Source organism: Stegodyphus dumicola, chromosome 2 (genome assembly GCF_044657685.1).
Source record: "Stegodyphus dumicola isolate Sdum_Otavi_A_Nest chromosome 2, ASM4465768v1".
NCBI lineage: Eukaryota > Metazoa > Arthropoda > Arachnida > Araneae > Eresidae > Stegodyphus > Stegodyphus dumicola.
This window is the reverse complement of record NC_140769.1, coordinates 266,669,123-266,690,598: the sequence shown is the minus strand read 5'-3', so window position 1 is coordinate 266,690,598 and position 21,476 is coordinate 266,669,123. Positions and strand designations below refer to the sequence as shown.

Genomic DNA, 21,476 nt, shown 5'->3' with positions numbered 1-21,476 from the left:
TTATTTTTAAGACGAAAACAATCACTACATGGACGAATACATTTTAAAATTTAGGGGAGTTTATTTTCTGAACGCTCTGAGGAAGATAATAGCGACACAAATATTTAAAAATATTTCAGAACCTGGAGAGGGGGAATACGCGTATTAGATCGTCGGCTTCGCATCGAGGTCATGAATCTGCATTCTTTTGACTTGTGTTTTTTCGATAAATTAAATATCTTTTCCATGTTACTTACTTTGCAACGTTTTACTTTTTTTTAAAGAAAAAATTACATGATCTCTCCGCAATCTGCCCCTCCATGAATATCACAAGCCTTTTATTATGATTAAGCTATTATTGCATGCCTGTAGAGGTGAAAAAGTATTGTCTGCACCACAGACAAGACCTGCGAGGACAAGTGACATAATTTAAACAATTTTTGAGTTATATGGCATATAAGGCTCTTCAAGGCAATATATTGGAATCCTGTATTGCAACAAATGAACAACATTTTATAAGTTTACAAGCTGCAGTACACAGACTGTAGGATTATTTACATCAATTTCATAGAATCACATACTATGCCAGGTATTATACGAACTGACCATAGAATATCTAGAAGTATCAAAACAATAATTCATAGAAATTTAAATTTCAATAGAAAGTTCTGAATTTAGGAGTAAGATGCTGTGTGAAAAGCCTAAATATTATGTGATGAATATATGAGAATTATGGTTACAGCCAAAAACATCGCGGCAAAAACATCGCGGACGAAAACGTCGCGGAGAAAACAACGCAAGGCGAAAACGTCGTGCTACAAAACATCGTGGGAGAAAACATCGCAAACAGAAAACATCGTGGTACAAAACATCGTCGTCGAAAATAAAGCGGTTCAAAAACTTCTCAATTTAAAAACATCGCCGTCGAAAATATTGTGGTAAAAAATAAAGTATCTACAAATCATCGCATGACGATAACATCGCAGACATGCTTTTTTCAGGCTTTAATAACTGTAAATGGATATTCCCATAATGATTTGTGAGCGCAAGTGATGTAAGGAAGGATAATTTTTATTTTCACGTTTTTCTATTAACTCATAAATTCTTGCTGAAAAAATAAGAAGGAAACTTAAGCATAGAAAATTAAATGCAACTTAATAGATTATACTTTTTATGAAAAATTACCAGTAAAAACTTCATAAAAATGATTTATTAATGGCCTTTGTTAGTTAACTATGTCGGTTTAAAATTCTATTAAGTGCTATAAGTTGCATTAATTTCTATGCTTAAATTTCCTTCTTATTTTCTCAGCAAAAATTTCATATTTAATAAAAAATATGAAAGTAAAAATTATCCTTCTTTACATCTTGTGCTCACAAATCATTATGGGAATATCCATTTACAGTTATTAAAGCCTGAAAAAAGCATGTCTGCGATGTTATCGTCATGCGATGATTTGTAGATACTTTATTTTTTACCACGATATTTTTAAACTGCGAAGTTTTTGAACCGCTTTATTTTCGACGACGATGTTTTGTACCACGATGTTTTAGAACTGCGATGTTTTTTCTTTGCGATGTTTTCTCCCACGATGTTTTGTAGCACGACGTTTTCGCCTTGCGTTGTTTTCTCCGCGACGTTTTCGTCCGCGATGTTTTTGCCGCGATGTTATCGGCGGACACCGAGAATTATTGTGTGTAATGTTATAAATTGATTTTTATAGAGCGTGTGCTAAATATTAGAAGCATTCTTCACCAACCTACAACTTTGTAGATTAATGAGTTGGGCGCTGGAATGACAATTTAAAAACCAGAGTGTTATTCAGTTGTTCATTTATTTTTATTTTTTTCTAAGATAAAATAATAGTGTTTTTTATGTCAAATTAAAAGTTTAAGGCCCTTTTCTAGCTTCTATATTTCTTCTATATTCAGCGATGCATATGAATCACGACTTCAATTAAAATTGCTTGAATTAAGTAAAATATATTAACACACAATATACGTAACAAAAGTGGAAACGAGATTCATTTAAAAAATTGTCTTATTTATTGCTTTGTTAGTAAGACGTTGATTCGTATAGAAATATCAAATAAATCAAGTTTTTAATGCACATAGTTTCAGACAGTTTCCTTCATGCATTGTATCCCTTTCCCGTTCATTTTATAAGTCTGCTACGTCCAACATGCTATATGTTATGTTTCGAAAATCGAAAATTGTTTGGCACGTTAATTCTAATTGTTTGGCACTTCCAAAACACTTGTCTGCTGTTTTCTAGAAAATTATTTATTTTTTCACATAATCGTCTAAAAGTAGATATATTTTCGTACCTATGCTTATTTCATTGAATATGTTCAGAATTTTATACATGTGTCGAAGATTTAATTTTGCAAATTAGCATCTGTTATATTTCCCATTATGAATTACCGGACGCATGAATAAGTGAACATCGGGTATTCTAACCGAGAGAAAGTCTTCTAGAAGTATCAACGTATTTTCTGTTGTGTTAGGTCACCTTTCCGCACTTAAAGAAGTTGGTTGAAAATATTTTGCCGCCCAATTGCCTTTACAGAATAATTAATACATCGTAAATTTCTCGCGAACATTTCCGACGCAAATTTAGCTATTTGTCTGGTTGAAAAATTATAAAGTAATATAAATGCATGCTGGATGCTTCGGATAACTGTGAAAAAAATTCGGAATAAATTGTAAACAGCAGCTTTCAAAGATTCAACGTCACAAGAAGAGCATGCTCATTGGTCCGTACACGAAGCCCCTCCCTTGGTTGCGATATCCATGTGCATTTTAGAATTATGCTCACCGGAATGTTGATTTGGGTTACGCGCCTCTGCCAGACACGTTTCATAAATGAAAAGCTAGAAGGAGTAAATGATCGAAACATTTAAAATCGTTTTGTCTTCTATTTATGTAATATAATTAAAAATTTTATTTGACTGTTAATTTTCTATAATTAAAATGCAACAAGTATATATAAATTCAATAAAAAATTATTTAATGAATTCTTGGATGTACCCCTGTTAGATCTATCACTCTTTGCTATACATAACTATTATATAACAAACATGAACTAACTAACTTGTAGAAACATTAGGTATTTTGGAAGCAGGAAAGATGAAAAATATGCAACGCATTTGCCAGGAATCGAACCATGGACCTCTGGAATACGTTCCCAGAGTGCAGACCACCACACCAGGAAGGTTTTACAAGAAGGTGGGAGAAATACCTTATATACTCCCACTTTTAAAGGACGACTGGGGTTTCTAGGGCACCCAATCGCCAAATCCTGTGTGTGGAAAGTCATCATTCACCACCGTTTAGTTCGGGCGCCACTGTAGAGATATTAGGTGTTTTGGAAGCAGGGAAGATGAAAAATATGCAACGCCTTCGCCAGGAATCGAACCACGGACCTCTGGAATACGCGCCCAGCGTGCAGACCACCACACCACGTAGGCCTGCCAAGAAGGTGGGAGAAATACCTTATAAACTATTTCTTTGATTTATAACTTATAATTAATTATTTCATTATTGCAAATTTATATAATTCAAATTTTTTATAAGTCGTTTTGCAAAAATTGTCTAGCGTTAACAATCCTCAGCATATTTATAAACTCGTTGAAATAAGTAATTAAATTTTCGCATTTCAATTTCTCCCTTGCTTGGCATATTTAATATTCAATTAAGATTTATAGCTATAAATAACATAAATCATACAAAATTTCATCTAAAATAGAATTCTTTGATCACATTTGATATTTTTTACTCTTTGCGGTGAAAAAGGTAGAGTTAATAAGGGAAGCTATTACTTAAAAACTCTATATGCTCATAATTCGATTTTATTTAAAACATATAACAGTGTAAATTGTAATTACCTAAGAGTTAATATTAGGTGAAAAAGGAATTTTAATCTGTAATAGATTGAAAAAAAATTAAGGTTACTTTACCACTTAATTTAACATTTTACACTGAAATGTTTCTTTTCCATTTGATATAAGATTTATTTTAAATATCAACATTAAATTAAACACATCTAAAAAAATTAGCTGAACGTTGCAATTAATGTTCCAGATTCTACAATGTTTGCTGCTTTTTCTGAAACTTAAAGAAAGTTCCATGATAATTAAAGTAATTGATAAAAATTATTAATTAGTAAACTCATTACAATTTTTTCAAAGCTTGTAATATTTTCTATTGTGTCGACCTAATTTTCTTACCACATGCAGAATCTATTAATTTTTTACTTTATTCAAAATCTTAAACGGATTAGTCTATAAAAACAAGGTAGAGACTTATTTCATAAGAAATAATCTGACGGTTAGAACTTTGTGATCATTTACATAAAGAAAACTGCATAAAATGTTCAGTTTTAATTCGTAAAATTTATGCATTTTTTTCTCACATCCTTGCGTGTTTTCATTATTATGTAAATCAGCAGAAAAACTTAAACAAATAAGGATAAGTTCTTAATCTTTTTTTTAGCATTTAAGCTGGAATTTGTAAATACGGTTTTAATTTTTTTTTCTTTTAATCGTTAGCTTTGCTTTAAAATACTCCACCAAATAAGAAGATGAAATAAAATGTTCAGTCTAAAATCAGATTAACTTTTAAATAAAGCATTTACTAAGTTAAGTCTAAAACTAGGCTAAATTCAACCACAGACTGGTTTTACTTTTAATGCAGTTTCACGCACGAGGAGAGAAGGACTTAATAATTCAAAGAACAGTATTTAAGGACAGAATATTTAGGAATATTTTTGAGTAAACGATATATCCGCATTAGAAACAGTATTATAAATACAAAAAGTAAAATCTAGATTCAACTAAAAACTAAATAAGTTTTTCTTGCATGAAGTGCTTTCGGAATACTCTTGAAAACTTGCAAATTATTCTGAGACAAGGAAGGTATTACAAAGGCATTGAACTTAGCGACTAATTAAGTAAAATATTTTGAAAATTCATTTCCAATTCAACTATTATTCCTTCATCTAAAATTCGAGATTTTTAATAATAATTTTAACTTTAATTTGAACTTTTTTACTAACTACAAAATTCTTTAATTAACAGGCAAAGAAAAGAATTCACTTCAGTATATGCTTTTGTAAATTGAGTTAAACTGGTTCGTGGATAATGCTTTTGAAATTATTGATTACTTTAAGACGTTCTTCAGTTTTTCTTAATTTTATTATATGATCGAATTTAGCTTATTATCTTTGAATTTTCTCCCAGTTGTCAGCTTCTACCATAGCACTTCCAATAGATATTCGAAAAATACATGTTAATTTTACCAACAATCATAAAAAGCTACTGAAGTAATCGAAAAGAAAGTGAAATTGGAAGAAAATTAATTAAAATACATATGCAAATGCCATCCTGAATTTAAGGAAGGCATCCACAAAAGAAATTAATGGTAAACTAATGATGAGAATCTATGCAGAAATCGTCAAATAAAGTGACAGCAGAAGTGTCACAGACGGCAGAAGACCTCAAACAGCAATAAAAGTCTTGACGGCTTATACAGAGGCTGTTCGCACATTTTTTAGACGATTTTGGCAAGCGGTAATAAAAATTCGTTAGCTGCAAAAGAAGTAATTGCAATTGTACTATGTTTTTAAAAGTCAAAATTATCGTCTGTGGCTTGAAAGTTTTGTTTTGATTCAAAATGGCGAATTTAACAAAGCAGTGGTTCGAAGGCTACATTTACGCTCTTTCCGAAGAGAAATATGCCTACTCCGTTATCCAAAAACGATGTGAGAGTCATGGTTTTGTGATATCTAAAGCGTCGATAGGTAATATCATCAACAAGAAAGAAAAAAAAACAAGGTCAAATTGGAGCATCAAGTGGCACAAAAATTCCAAACAAGTATCCAAGGAAAAAACGGACATCTTCGACTATTGCAAAGGTACGTTGTTTAATGTTAAAAGAAAATCTCCCTAGTCAAAGGACAGTTGCAGAATTATTAAAATGCTCAGTGTCCAAACTCAGTGTAAACAAAATGATAAATGTTGATTTAAATCTTAAGAAAGCGAAAAAACGCAATGTGCGTCGTCTTCTTCCAAAGCATATCGCTCAACGCAGGACACGCTGCAGAATTCTATATGAGAAACACTTATCCAAAGAAAAATGGAAAACAATTGTCACAATAGATGAAGCATGGGTGTATTTAAATGTTTGTAACAAAAAAAAAAAAGAGCCATTTATTATCATAAAAGTGGAGAAAAAAATTTAAGTGCATGGTTCAAAGAATTGAAAGAAAGTTTTTCTAAGGGATTCATGATTGTTGCTGGTTTTTCTTATAATGGCAAGTCAAAAATAAAGAGAATGCAAAAAAATGTCAAGATTAACTCCAGGTACTATCAGGAACATATTTTATCGCCAATGTTTCTGAATGAAATACCATCGCTTTACACACAGTGCCATCAATCTGTGAGACTCCATCAAACAAAGCTAGCAGTCACACATCAAAATCCACTGTAAATTTCCTAAAAGAAATGGATTAAAAAACTGGTATCAAGTTCACTGATATCTCTACTAAATGTCCCAATGTGTCACCTATGGATTTTTGTGCTTTCGGACTTTTAAAAACTGCATTATCCAAACGTTGTCCCAAAACTCTAACAGGACTCTGGAAAACTGTTCGGGAGAAATGGAATAGAACACCTCTTCTGCCACTTCAAAAGGCATTATTATCTCGGAAATTGCGGTGTCGAAAGATAGTTCAGAATAAAGGATGTCAAAGAGAACCTTTAAAACACAAGAATGTTATGTAATTTAGTTTTGTGAATACAATATACATCGTCTAAAAAATGTGGGAACAGCCTCTGTAAGACTTTTTTTTTCCACCCAAGTTTCAACATTTGTATGCAATCTTTCAAACATTTTATTATTTTATTAAGCTTAAAAAAAGGATTTATTTTTCTTTTGCCTTTTGCTATTTGCTATTTATACTACGGAATTCAAAGCTACTATATTTACTCAGTATTCTGCTTTTTTTACTAATTTTATCATTCGAAAATCGAAAGGGGAAAATCCTGCGTTTCAGTGTAATTTTCGAATTACATGGTTACAGTAAAAACAGAACAAATCAAAAGTATTCACGAATATACTTTCTGCAGTCATCATACATTTATTAAAGAATACATTTATCTTTTATTAAAGAAAAAAATCTGTATTCCAATGAGGATGCATAGCATTATTAACGCTACAATACCTAATAAAATTTCTTCATTTTTACTTCTCTTGCTCGCTTTTTTTTGCTGTCCACTGCTAACCCCTAAGCCTCAAATCATTCATTACTGCTAGTAATGCTGTATGTATCGTGTGCTACAACTCACAAGTCACCGCTATTGTCACGCTGTCATCGTGTTTATTGCTATTGACATTGTTGTCATCTTTCAGTCCATCTTCTAATATGCAATGATTTTCAGTACCATTAAGAACATTAAACATCTCCATTTTCTCCAACTCTTCACTATTATACCTTCATCAGTCACAGCCTATGCCTTCAAATTTCATGAGCAAATGAATTAGTAAGATGAAAACAATCACTAATTGGAAAACTGAGTGGATATTAAAAGATTTTCAGTACTTTGTACTAGCACGAGATTCTGGAAATCTCTAAGGATGAAGGGGGAATATACGATAGTAAATATGGTACATGCAGGCATTGCTATCTTCTTTTTTCATCCGTAGTGATGTAACATTACTCTCAGAATCATTATGTAATATCCTAATGTCTCAAATGTTTCTAATAAATAGTTTTTATACTAAAAATACACTGGTTATCATAAATTAAGGAAAAAAACACAAAAATCACGATTACTGAAAAAGTTACATGTAGAATTTAATGAAACTTACCCACAATATACAACACATAATAAGGTATCAAATAACATAAAAAGAAATTACCAGAAATATGGTAGTATAAAAATTAGCACATGTATAAAATGAACAAATTGAAGGTGTCAGTTTGCTATAGGAAACGTACCTTCAGTATGGAATATGATCGCCTCTAGAAGCAATACAGTACATACAGATTACAGATACAGTGCACACTGATGCTTTCAATTATGCACGTAATGCGTGCACATAATGTCAAATATCGGTCATCAGCGCTCATCGTAGCAGTTGGCCGTTCTTGGCTGAACCTCCTAGATGCCGAATCTGTGGTTTAAAATTGCCTCTAAAGTCTATGAACCACAGAAGGTCTCACGTTTAGCCATCTGGCCACTTCTGTTTGACTTTGTCCTGCCTCTAGTCTCCCAATGGTTCTCCATCGCAGTTCTGCAGGCAAATGATGCCTGGAGGTCATTGTTACGAATTGGCTATCTCACAGTGAAAGATATGGGGTTGCTCTCAAACATGGACTTTTATGCTCCTCGCAGATGACGTATTCCGAAAGCAGCGCCACTAATTTGCATATCGCAGGTTTACTCAGCTACTCTTACTTGGCAACATATTCAAATTTTAGACGGTTTGGCTTATTTTTGAGGGAGTTATCGCTATTTTTGTGATTTTTCTTAATTTATGATAACCAGTATCATTAGTTAACTATTTCCTCACATCATTTTCACCTGATAAACTTTTGGGTACAGAAAGGAGTAAATAGTGATCCGTCAATTTAACAATACGTCCTACCAAACGTTTAGGTCAGTAAAATTGGTATAACGTCATATTGCATTGTCAGTCTACACCATGTTGTTGCACCATGCACTCAACATATTACAATGTCGCACCGTACGCTTGACAACATAGGTGTATTTCTTTCAAGTGTAGATAATACCACTGATATTATCTAGATTATACATTTGCTGATATTGCAGTAAATCTTTATTATTAGTCCCCGAAGGACTATTGTTTTCGTTTCGCGATTTTGCGTTGGTTCACTATAAATGTCCGTTTCACTTTTCAAACTGTTGCCACCCAATGATAGAGATGCATTATATTTGAAGAAATTAAATAATGAAAAATAGGCATAAATGTATGTACATTTCTCGCATTTTGATAAAACAACGGTACATAGAGCCATCGAATTTTGAATGACGTAATCCTACTGCGAATGTGGGCATGTGGAAGACCAAATTTGAAATTTGGAATTTGTTTTATGATCGATTTCATATTTTGTAAAAGTTTAATGAATTTTTGAGTAACAAATTCAAGGACTTCAAAGCGAGCAATGGCAACACTCTGCGGGGGGAAAAAACCCTTTTTATCTCCAGCGCGCGGAATTGTGCATCGGAAATTCTATAGATAGGTTCATTTTAAAATTATTTTGCCACATTGCTATTGAGCAGAAATTTGTGGTTTAAGTGTGAAGAACATGATATTTAATAAATAAAGGTAACACGCAAAACGTTAAAAAAACACCCTTTGGACGTAATTTCAAATCCGAAACCTTTCAGATTTTTTTTCCTTGATTTTTTTATTAATTATATACGTTTCAAGGCTAAAAATTGGGAAAGATTTTCTCAAAACCAAATTTATGCACAGTGCTAACTTTCATGGTTCTAAATTTCAATAATAAATTATATGTTTATAATTAATTAACTATTTGTCATTTAAGCAATGCGCTTCGATACTGAATTCTGAATATTTAGATTAAAGAAACGTTCTTCTAGCTTTAGTTTATTATTCAAATAGACAATACCATATCCTGTCATCTTTGCATCAGCACATTAGAAGAGTAGTTTAAAATTAACGAATAGGCCGCCCAGATTAATTCAATGATATCGGAAATATAAAACCAAGCTTGCTGAGGCCATGAAAACTTGCTAGAAAAGTCTGTAATTTGAATTCAAAGAATTATTAATCAAACTTATCTGAGAAGTAAATTCATTAAATGACGTACAGTACAGGGTGTTATGTGGCAGATATTAAGTCATTTCGTTGGTAGGTCAAAATCAGTCCAACCCTTTAGGAGATAAAAAATTCACTAAACGAGGTACAGGCTATTATGTGACAGATATTTCGTTGTGAACTTGTTGGTAAGTCAAAATTACTTCAACAATTCAGGTGTAAACTTATTGAAGTCGTGTATAACTAATAGGAAAATCTATAAATAAGTCGAATTCAAAGAATTATTTATCGAATTTATCTAGATCAAAAGAAAATCTTTAAGTCGAATTCAAAGAATTATTTATCGCATTTATCTAGATCAAAGGAAAATCTGTAAGTCGAATTCAAGGAATTATTTATCTAATTTATCTAGATCAAAGAAAAATCTATAATTCAAAGAATTATTTATTGAATTTATCTAGATCAAAGGAAAATCTGTAAGTCGAATTCAAAGAATTATTTATCTAATTTATCTAGATCAAAGGAAAATCTATAATTCAAAGAATTATTTATTGAATTTATCTAGATCAAAGGAAAATCTTTAAGTCGAATTCAAAGAATTATTTATCGAATTTATCTAGATCAAAGGAAAATTTGTAAGTCGAATTCAAAGAACTATTTATCGAATTTATTTAGATAAAAATTAGTCCAACAATATCGGAAATGTAAACCAAGCTAGTTGAGGTCATGTAAACCTGTTAGAAAAATTTTTAATTCGAATTCAAAGAATCGAATCGAACTTAGAGAAGTAAATTCACTAAACGAGGTGCTATGTGGCTGGCAGATATTTGCTTTAAGTCAGTTTGTCGGTGGGTCAAAATTAGAAAAATCTGTAATTCGATTTCAAAGAATTATTTATCGAAGTTATTTGAAAAGTAACAGCATCAAAACTTACAACTCTTAAACTGTGTCAAAAGTACGTTATACGGTGGAATTGATTTGTTTCAAATTTTCATTAAAATTTGATTGCATTATTCTTATAATAGTCAACTGGGTTATGATTTTATAATAATTTAGAATTAAAAGGTAAAGTTTATTTCTTTCTTTAAAAAAAAATTCGAGTCGAAAAATGAGTTCTTCATTTTTTTTTGGGGGGGGGAGGTTAGTTTGCACAATCTTAGACTATTAAAATAAATCTGTCAGACGAGGAAGAAATACATAATAAACTAATTAATTTACTCTACCATATCAGCAAAAACCACATTAATAATTTTACTAATAGGCAATCAGCTTGTAAGGTTTATCCTAAGTTGCTAACAGTTATCTTTCGAGCTAAAGCTACTTTCCTATCGCTTCTAATTTCAGCTTACGAGTTTTCTACTAGAATGTGTTTTCAGAATCGCCGTTAAATGTAAATGAAAGAAGAGCAGTACTTCAAGTCGAAGTTTCACTGACTTCGTTAGAGAGCCAGAGATGCTGACTAGCGCGCGTTCGCCCTTTAGTTGCACTCAAGCAAGTTATTATTAAGCTCGGCCGTATTTAAGGCCCTTGTTAGCTTCTCCGCTTAGTTAGCGTTTAAGGGGACAACTCTTGTGGAATTTTGATATCTTCGGCTATACCTTTTTAGCTAAGCACTACTTAAGTTTTAGTTCTTAGTATTTTTCAGCTAACCTCTTCGTCGTCCGTAACGCGTCTAGCGCGTTCAAGTGAAACTTCCGCAGGGCGGCCGTAACGCGCTACAAGCGTTCTTCTACATTTTAAAACTTTTAAACGTTTAAAACGCTTTTTAAATGTTTACTTGTTTAAGTTTTTATGGCTAATCTTTAGAATATGGTAACAGGTAGTTTGGCGACATTTTGGTGAGGCGATAAAGGTTACTAGCTAGGACTACTTTTTAAGTGAAAATAGGCCGATATGTATATATATAAGTCAAGAGTGTGCGCAATTCTATTTTTGTGCAATTCTGGGTTTTTTTTAAGTGAAAATAGGTCGACGTGTACATGGATACCGTGTATGTGCAATTCTTAAAAACGCGCGGAGCAGTGCCCAATTTCGCACTTTCGCCCAATTTCGCACCTAATCTTCGTCATGATTAAGCACTTTGGTTCCGTAAAAGTTCTAGCATAAGCGTAATTCGGCTAGCAGATTGTTGGAAAAATGTTGAGTAAAAAAAAAAAAAAAAAAAAAAAAAAAAAGCTTTTACTTTGTGAAAACAAAATGGCGTCCGAAACAAAACTGGCAGGTTGCTGTAGCATGGTTGGTCGCCAAAATTTCGCCAAGTTACCATAATGTAAAAAATTTACCGTTTTTATTTTTGTTTGTTCTAATACCTCCTAGAGGGCAGCACTAATCAGACATTCTATTTCTAATTGAATTTGCTACTGGTTTTATGAATATTCGCGCCATTTTACACAAGATACAAGACAGTGATCGATGGCTTCAACCTCTACTCAGCAGAAAAAGAGAAAAAATGAGGTTGTTTTGAATTGGAAAGACAAGAAGGATATACGTTTGATGAGTACAGTCCATAACAACTCGATGATTGATGTTGGAACACGGAAAAGAACTGTAAAAAAACCAATAATTGTAAAAGATTACAACAACAAAATGGGAGAAGTGGACCGCCTGGATCAGATGTTATGAAATTATCCTGCTGTGAGAAATAAGCAGAGATATTATTTTTCCATTATGCTTTATTTCCTTATAATCTTACTTAATATTCATTGACATTCATCCACTACGAAAGTGATGTATGGGAAGTTATGATGTGCAGAGAAAACAACATTACACGCTACGAAAAACAGACGGCCCGCTGGGGGAAAATTTTCGGGGACAGGAGAGGACGGCGAAAGGGTTAAAGCCCAAGGGGAGGCTGTTCTGTACGTCTTAAGAAAGGGCCACCTGTAAACTTTCTTTTCAACAATAAAGGGTAATTAACAATTCTTTATTTTCTGTTCTCTGAGCTAAAGCGTTCATTCGCTTACGAGCTCTACCACACATTTAGCTGTAAATTCTAGGTAGCAATCGTTTAAGCTAATTAATTTAATCTGCCAGATGAGCAAAAACACATTAATTAATTTATTAATACGCAATCAACTAATTAATTTATTCTACCAGATGAGCAAGAAATACAACACATTAATGAATGTACAAATACGCTGTCAACTAATTTATTCTAGCACACGTGCAAAAAATACATTCATGAATTTACTAATACGCAATCAAACTAATTAAGTTATTATGCCAGATGAGCAAAAATACGTTAACCCCTTCGAGCCGGGTAGCGAAAACGCGCGCTTATCGCTGAGGCCGGCAGTGTCTTACGCGAGCGTCTCTCCAGGGCCGGGGGCTTTTTTGCTATTAAGCCTAAATCCATGAAATTTCCGAAGTATCAACGCATTATTTAATAATGCTCTATAGAGTATTTAAACGGCTTATGCTTTATAGATATTTTTATATATATATACTTTGATTACCTTATTTCTTGTTTAAATGCATATTTTACACATTTTATTTTAATTACTCACCATTTTATGACTTTTAACATTATACCTCTGAAAACTAAATATATTACTTAAAATTCTCTTTTCGTATGAAAAATTTGAAAACAGGGATCTACACACAGTCCCTACGTTACATTCCTTGCACTCGTAATAACTCATTTGCCGTTTTGGAGGATTTTTCCAGGAATGTGAACAAACGAAGCATCGTCGTCTCAATTTCTTATCGGTCTCTTCTGAACAAAGTTTTGGAAAATGTCTCTCAGTTAACCTCTCAGAATCAATATCAGAATATCAGAATTTCAGAATCAATATCTGAAATATTTTGCATCATTTCTGCTATTTCATGCTCTGTTAAACATTTTCGACGCTTCGACATTGCAACGGTAAAAACAAAGAATTCACGTCTAACAAGATCTAATTATTTTCTAAAAACTGAACTGCAAACCGAAATACCCAACGCTTTAGAGCAAATAAAACTTCTCTACTTACAGTAAACAACTACCACGTGCGAATAAAGTGCGATTTAAAGAGACGTCATAAATCACGCCATTCGGAAACATTTACTTCTCCGTTTGTTTATATAATCAAAAACACGTGTATGTGAGTCATGCTTCACTCATTTCGAGTAGAAGGTCTAATGTACATGTATCTGAAACCATATGGACATACAGTGCCATCTTGTGGCAGAAATTATAGTTTGAAAAACGTTCCAAAGTACTGGCACAAATACGTGACAGTCGGTAGAGAACGGAACAATCCTCTGGCACGCCTGCGTGTCGGCCGTTAGATAAGTGTGTTCGTTGCTGGCACGTATACGTGACAGTCGGCGCGAAGGGGTTAATGAATTTACTGATACGTAATCAACTAATTAATGTTACGTACCGTACTCTACGGATATCTTACTTACATTTAAATCAAAAGAGGCCACGTGTCGAAATCTGCCCGCCTTCCCGTCAGCTACAGGCAACCTGAGGAAGTAGTGGCGCTTGTCTTGAGAAAACACCGGAGCTTCATACATGTCGACCCAGCCATAGGTGGTATCTTCTTGCATGTGCTGAAAAAAACACATATATTCATTAGACTAACATATGCAAGCACGTTTCCCATTATTAAACATCAAAATGGATCCGGGACTTTATAAACACCCTGTATTTGTGGTTGCTCAAACCATATAGTACTCTAGCTATAAAAATAGTATCAATAGTTTTCTTCTGATGCTTTTAACGTGAACTTGCAAAGAAAGCATCATAAAGATCATCGTGGTGTTTGTACAGTAATTTTTATTTTAATTATCAGATATTAAAAGGCGAACAAAATAAGAAATGGTTTGAAGTTGCATTGAATCCAAAAATTGAAATTCCGATGAACATATCAAACGATTCATGATACCTACTTTGTGACACATCCATCCACTATCAGCTGTAGTACAGATGCTCACAATAGACGAGTTCTGCACCCGCCGCAGCCAGATTGACATCAGTCGAGTTTCATCAATCCACTGAACCATCGTCAAGTAGTAATCCCTGGGGAAAATGAGCATAAATGAGCACTTCAGTACACGATGCTTTTATATCGGGTTATTCATAATTCCCTCCCCGGTTTTAAGAGGCTATAGTAAAAGAACTACGACGAATCAGGAAAAAAGAACATTGCAATAAGTAAAGAAACAATTCAAGTTTTATTTTCGGCCCGTATATTGGTTCTACGTGTGAACCCTTAGTTAAGTCCAGTTACTGCCAGACTCTGTTCAACACTGTGGTAGTATGAACGGTATTGATTACAAGTGTGATCCTTCCACGCAGTTCTGCTAAATGGCGCGACGAAAGGGATTGGAAAACAAGGTCTTCAGTACACGATGCTTTTATATCGGGTTATTCATAACTCCCTCCCCGGTTTTAAGAGGCTATAGTAAAAGAACTACGACGAATCAGCAAAAAAGAACATTGCAAAAATAAAGAAACAATTCAAGTTTTATTTTCGGCCCGTATATTGGTTCTACGTGTGAACCCTTAGTCAAGTCCAGTTTCTACCAGACTCTGTTCAACATGGTAGTATTAACGGTACTGATAACAAGTGTGATCCTTTCACGCAGTTCTGCTAAATGGCGCGGAGACGGAAATTCGAAAGCATGGTCTTTTACATAGCCCAACAACAACAACAAAAAATTCACACGATGTTAAATCCAGTTATCAGGACTTGTGTTTCTCTTGAATTGCTTTGGAAACATCGTGCGTCCTGAATAAGAACAGGGAGCTTACTCAAGCTATGTTCAAGATTTGTGTATAACAGACGACACAAGCAGGAAGGGTATACGAAACCCTTTATTTTCAATACTTTACAGGTACTTCGGAACACAGAGACCAACCATTTGTGATCATAACGTAAGAATATAAAACTACTAACTAAAAGCTAACTTTGAATTAGTATAAATGCCTACCACTAAGACTGGCCTTTATTTAAAATGGTACGTATGTAGTACGTCGAGCTGCTGAAACTACAATACGTTCTCAAATATCAAGAGGGCTAAACCTCTGGCCTTAAAGGCAACCAGAAACCAGCAACCGAGTGAAAACTCGTAAAACGGAAGTGGCAAGCGGCTTGCTTCGTAAAACTCCTTCTCTCTCTCTAACTCTTGGCAAAAAGCCACAACTTAAATACTTGGGCGTTAGCAAGACAATTTGCATAAACAAGTTAAAGCGTTTAATTCTGGCCGGAAGTAGAAAATAAGAAGTGATAGTACAGTTTTAAAATAAAATAAACGTTAGTAAAACTTAGGGTCCTTACACAGTTATGTTTTTACTTGTTTCCTTGATGTGATTCCTTGTTTTGATATATATTGTGTGACCAAGGATTCATACATAAAACCCCCGTAAGGGCTGTAAATAAAACTTGAATTGTTTTGTATTTACTGCAATGTTCGTTTTTGTTGTGTTTTGTATTTACTGCAATCTTCTAACACTGACTGACTCATATGACTTTACATTATTATTGCTAAGTCATTCCTTAAGAAATGTAGTTTTCCGCAGTAACTTATAAAATACGTCAAAAATGAAAATTGAACTTTAGTCTAAGGCACAGTTATCAAAAATATATAAAACCTGCGCTACATTATCTTCTCATTTTCTCTAAATAGACGATAAAGTCTCTTTTGCTTTAGGAAAAAGAAAATATGTTGCTGTTAGTAATCTGACTTATCTGACGTAATCAGAACAAGCCTACGAATAATCGTGGTAGCAAGGAGTACAAGTCTTTGTCTATCGTTGGCCAGAGCCTTCAGCACCATATAGGTGACAGTCCGACTTTCATGCGCATTTCCACCCCAATATTGAAGGAGAGCACCCATGGGAGAGAATCTGAGAGTTTCCCAGACTTTTATGCCCAGCGTGCAGGAAGAAGACTCTTAACACCAATATCTAAAAAAGTCCAGTTCACCAGTTGAAGCAAACTTATGGGTAATTTTTGCAGAAGCAAAGTCAAAATTGTGATTAAGTGTCCAGCTGTGATTAGCTGTCGAAAATGTGTTTATTTTCCTTTTCTGAATATGGAAACTGTATTCCTTGATGGGAAACTTTTACGCTCTTTTTTTTTTTTGACCGTTGCATTGCAAACCACACTGATGAAATCGAAATCGAATATATCGAAATATATCGAAATATACCGAACCGAAATATATCGAATATATCGAAATTGAAATAATCGAAAGTACTACTACCACTAACACTCTTGAACAAAGCTCAGATCGCATAAATTTACGAATGTTAGAGAAAAAAACTCAATCAGGATGTTGGGGTTTTAATTTTTGAATTTAATAGTTAAAAATACTTCTCATCTTTGTGTACCTGGCCCACCAGCGGCCGAGCGGTAAAGACGCTGAGCACTGGTAGTTCGTCCCGCGAACGGCCCTGGCTGGATGGGCGTTTTAGTGGTTTTCCCCATGTGTAACGTGTATACGAGCCAGTTTCCCTTAGAACATCCTCCACGAAGGCATCCCTCACTTTAAGCAGATAGCCCTCGTGTGCTTTGCCATAAATAAATAATCCAATCCATCTTTGCTTACCACCTATTTTTCTCTTGCGTACCACCGGTTGAGAACCCCTGATCTAGGCCAAAATAAGGTTGTTCTTTTGATTAATTTTAACAATAATTTTACATTGATGTGTTTCGTCTTCATTTGATATTTGCAATACCTAATAATATTTAAATATTCTGCGATTACTATATAATTACAAAAGAAAGCACTAGTCATGTTTTGATCAATAAGAGAAAATTGAATTAATTGTGGGATGATGCAAAAATTTCTCGTATCGATATCCTTTCATAATAGTCCTTAAATAAATACCTTTTAACATCTTAAATTGGGCAATAAAAAGTAAACGTTTACATAGAAAATGGATGCTTCTAAGATTTCACTCTCTACTTAAGATTTCTTTACGTCATAAAATAATTATTAGTTAACCTAAATAATTTCAGTTTCTGCATTTCGAAGGAAAACAACCAAAATATGTCGCTCTCAAAAAGTTAAGAAATGTGAGTTACATGTTTTTATTATATATTAGCTTTCCCAGGAGCAGTATGTTTTACACTCTTTCACTAAAAGCACATTATTTTTTCTTAATAACCTATCTTGACTTATTTTGCCTAAAATACCGTTTTAACTCTAGAGGAATTATATCTAAAAGAAATAAGTTTGGTTTTCAAAATATCCACTGTAGAAACAAGAAATGGTAATAACAAATTTTTACAGGTCTTATAAAAAATTTAAAACCAGCAGCTGGTTTCTGCTTTTGATATTTCAAGTCTCGTAAAAGTTCTTAATAACACATATCGTACATATGAAAATCTGACAAATATTTATAAAAAAGCTATCTTGTTAGGGAACTATGAAAAACCGCTTCAAAGTATTGATTTTGAATGTTTTCGATAAAGTTAGATAATCTTGTGGGTGGTGTATATATTTAGGCATTCTCTCTGCTTATGTGGGCGTTATTTTTATGATTTGTGCCACAGAAACAACTACCACAAAAAAAAAGGGGAAACAAAATAAAATTTGTTGTCTTTTTCCGTTTGATAAATTTAAGCAAAGCAGTTGAGATATTATAACAAGCCAAGATACGTAGTGCTTAACTCTTTAGTTAGATGCAGACGAAACTTGCTTTCTAAATACGATAATAATTTGAAAAAATTAGCTGGAAGAACTGAGTAATTTTCCATACGATAACAGGCCCACCAGCGGCCGAGCGGTAAAGTCGCCGAACACTGGTAGTTCGGCCCGAGGTTCGAATCCCGAGAACGGGTTGGCTGCATGGGTGTTTTCGTGGTTTTCCCCATGTGTAACGTGCATACGAGCCAGTTTTCCTTAGAAAGTCCTTCCCGAAGGCATCTCTCCCCTTATGCAGATAGCCCTCGTGTGCTTTGACATAATTAAATACACCATACGATAACACTTTTAATACCGGATATAACTACAATACCTCTAGGTGAACATATTCCAGGAATTTTCTACAGACAGTTTATGTTTGTCAAGAATTTTATTGGATCCCTCTTTAATGCTTTAGGCACACTGAAAAAAAAAAGTTTTATATCTTCCGTTCACGGCCCACCAGCGGCAGAGCGGTAAAGACGCTGAACACTGGTAGTTCGGTCCGAGGTTCGAATCCCGCGAACGGGCTGGCTGCATGGGCGTTTTCGTGGTTTTCCCCATGTGTAACGTGTATACGAGCCAGTTCCCCTTAGAAAGTCCTCCACGAAGGCATTCCTCCCTTCAGGCAGATAGCCCTCGTGTGCTTTGCCATAATTGAATAACGCAATCCAATCCATATCTTCCGTTCTACTGGGCCAATTGCGTTCTTCATGGCTCGAAAGCGCGACTTAGGATATATTTTAGATTTATGTATAGTATCATTCTAATATAGGTATTTTGAACACAAATCGGACTTTTCTGAAATGATATATATAATTTTTTCCATATTTCGATTCTACGACTCAAATTATGCCAAAATATTAAATTTTGTAAAATTTGGTGCGAAATCTACAGAGAAATTCAAAAATTTATCTTGGCGTATTTTTTTCAGTTTCGCCAAGAATAACTTACTTGGCGAACTTCTTAATTTATAGCAACCCATTTTCGTTTTCTTTTATATATTGTAGACGAGCGGGAAAAAAGCCATCGTTCATACTTTCAAATAATTTTAGAAAAGTGCGTATGGCGTTATTATCGCTCAAAAAAAGATGCCAAATTTAAAAACGCTCCAATATGTAAATTCGTGCATATCTTGGAAAATTTTGAATAAGAAATTCTAATTTTTTGCTGGTGTGCCTTTAAAACGATGTTAAAAATTATATAGGAAAAATATACGAAATGATTTTCGAAAAATTTAGAAAAAATATTTAAAAATACAAATTTTAAAAATAAATCATAAAAAATGTGCGAATTGTATTTGGATTAAGAATAAATTTCGAATTCTAGAAGAAGGAATCAAGTAAGTTTAATAAAAAACGAGGTATTAATAAATATATATCAAATTTAATTAACATTGAGAAGCTAAAATTTTGACAACTAATTTTTATAAACTAATCGTGCGATTTTTACAACACTTAGGTTGCCATAATTTGAATCATAGAATCGAAGTATGGAAAAAACTGGCATGTCATTTCAGAAGAAGTCCGATTTTGTGACAGAATACCTATATTAGAACAACGCTATATATAAATCTAATAAATATCCTAAATCGCAGTTTTAAAACATGAGAAACACAAGTTGAATTTCGTCAATCAGCCCAATAGAGCGGGAGATATAGAACTGTGCCATTTTTTTTTTCTCCCCCATTGTACCATGGATTCCGATCATAGGTTATATTTCAGAGAATATTTAACCCAGAATATCAGAACATTTAGGTTTCAACTACGCTTGTGATACAAATTCTAAAATTTTAAAATACGTTTTTATCAAAGAACCTCGTAGAAGCCGATGCATTTGTGTAATATGCTTGAAATAATACGTAACACTCAAATTATGACCTGTAAACACTAAAAGGCTTTAATTTTATAGTACACATTTTAGTTATAAAATCTGCATAACGTGTATTACGAATCATAAAACATCGTTAAAAGAATTTTTAGTATTTTGTTTCAGTAGCAAGAGATACAGGATCATAAAATCTGCTTACTCATCTTTGATTTCTGGAGGTGGCATCACTTCTTCCGTCACGGGAAAAGCTTGAGTAAAATCAGCCACCCAAAGGCTAGCTTTTGGATTGGTCCTTCCCGGCTGAAATTGAAAGAAGAAACTATATCAATCCTTAAACTAAAAAGTGTTATGTAGAGAAATTATCTGATAGCGTTATAAAAATTAGGTGAATGATTTTATGATTTATGGAAATCTTAATTTTTATTTGATTATGAATTATTTATTTTAAGGCTTTAATTTTGGGGAAAGACAGATGCTTCTGGGAATATTATTTAGTTTAAAAGAGTATTATTTATTTTCCTCTATTTGTAAATCTTGTACAAACTTTTATTCATTGTGAAAGAAGCAGGGAAAGGGAGGCAATTTTCGCCAAGTCATGATTTCACGCGCTTTAGAATGTTCGAGAAAGAATTTTCATTGTTAGTTGACCTTAAGAGAGGAAAGTACGTGACGGAAAGGTCAAAGGTTGTCTTTCAATGTAAGTCATTCAGGTTTTGGCGATTGAGGGTCCGGTTGTTGGCTAAGTGAAGAAGGGCGCGCATGCGCGATCACCCTTATTTCCGCATTCTGGAGTTGAAAACGAAGATTTTGCCATAATTAAGGGGGCGATAAGTGAAGCCATAGTGGGAGCCCGTTTGGTGAAGGACAAGAAGAAAATTTGAGTTGGACACACTTACTTTTTGGCTGACTCTCTGACTGACTCGCTGATTTTCGGGCTTGCTGGACTGACGGGCTTGCTGGACAAAATGTAATTACGAAGCGGGATGTTTTCCGGCGGGGAGCGGCAAATATGCTCCCCGGCCGCGTTTGGTTAAGAGGCGAGACACACTTACTCTTGACTCGCTTAGGCAGTCACTTCTTGGATTCGCTGACTTTCGGGCTTGACGGACTTGTTGACGGAGACTGAGAAAAAACTTGTGTGTGTTGCGAAGGAGAAAGGAAAGGATTTAGTCGGCATCGAGCGGTGCTTCCGGCGGGGAGCGGCAATTATGCTCCCCGGCCGCGGGTTTTCTCAAAAATGCG

General features: G+C 34.0%; 1 protein-coding gene across 1 annotated transcript in view; it reads right to left on the bottom strand.

The window, feature by feature from the left end:
- The window catches only part of LOC118200149 (inactive dipeptidyl peptidase 10-like), a 631,756-nt gene that overhangs the window by 134,631 nt on the left and 475,649 nt on the right, over positions 1–21,476 (bottom strand). Inside the window, exons 10-12 of the mRNA XM_085812127.1 lie at positions 20,434–20,534; positions 14,661–14,790; positions 14,175–14,321 (exon numbers count right to left, since the gene is read on the bottom strand). Of these exons, the coding sequence (XP_085668253.1) occupies positions 14,175–14,321; positions 14,661–14,790; positions 20,434–20,534 (378 nt within the window). The remainder of the gene's footprint in view (positions 1–14,174; positions 14,322–14,660; positions 14,791–20,433; positions 20,535–21,476) is intronic.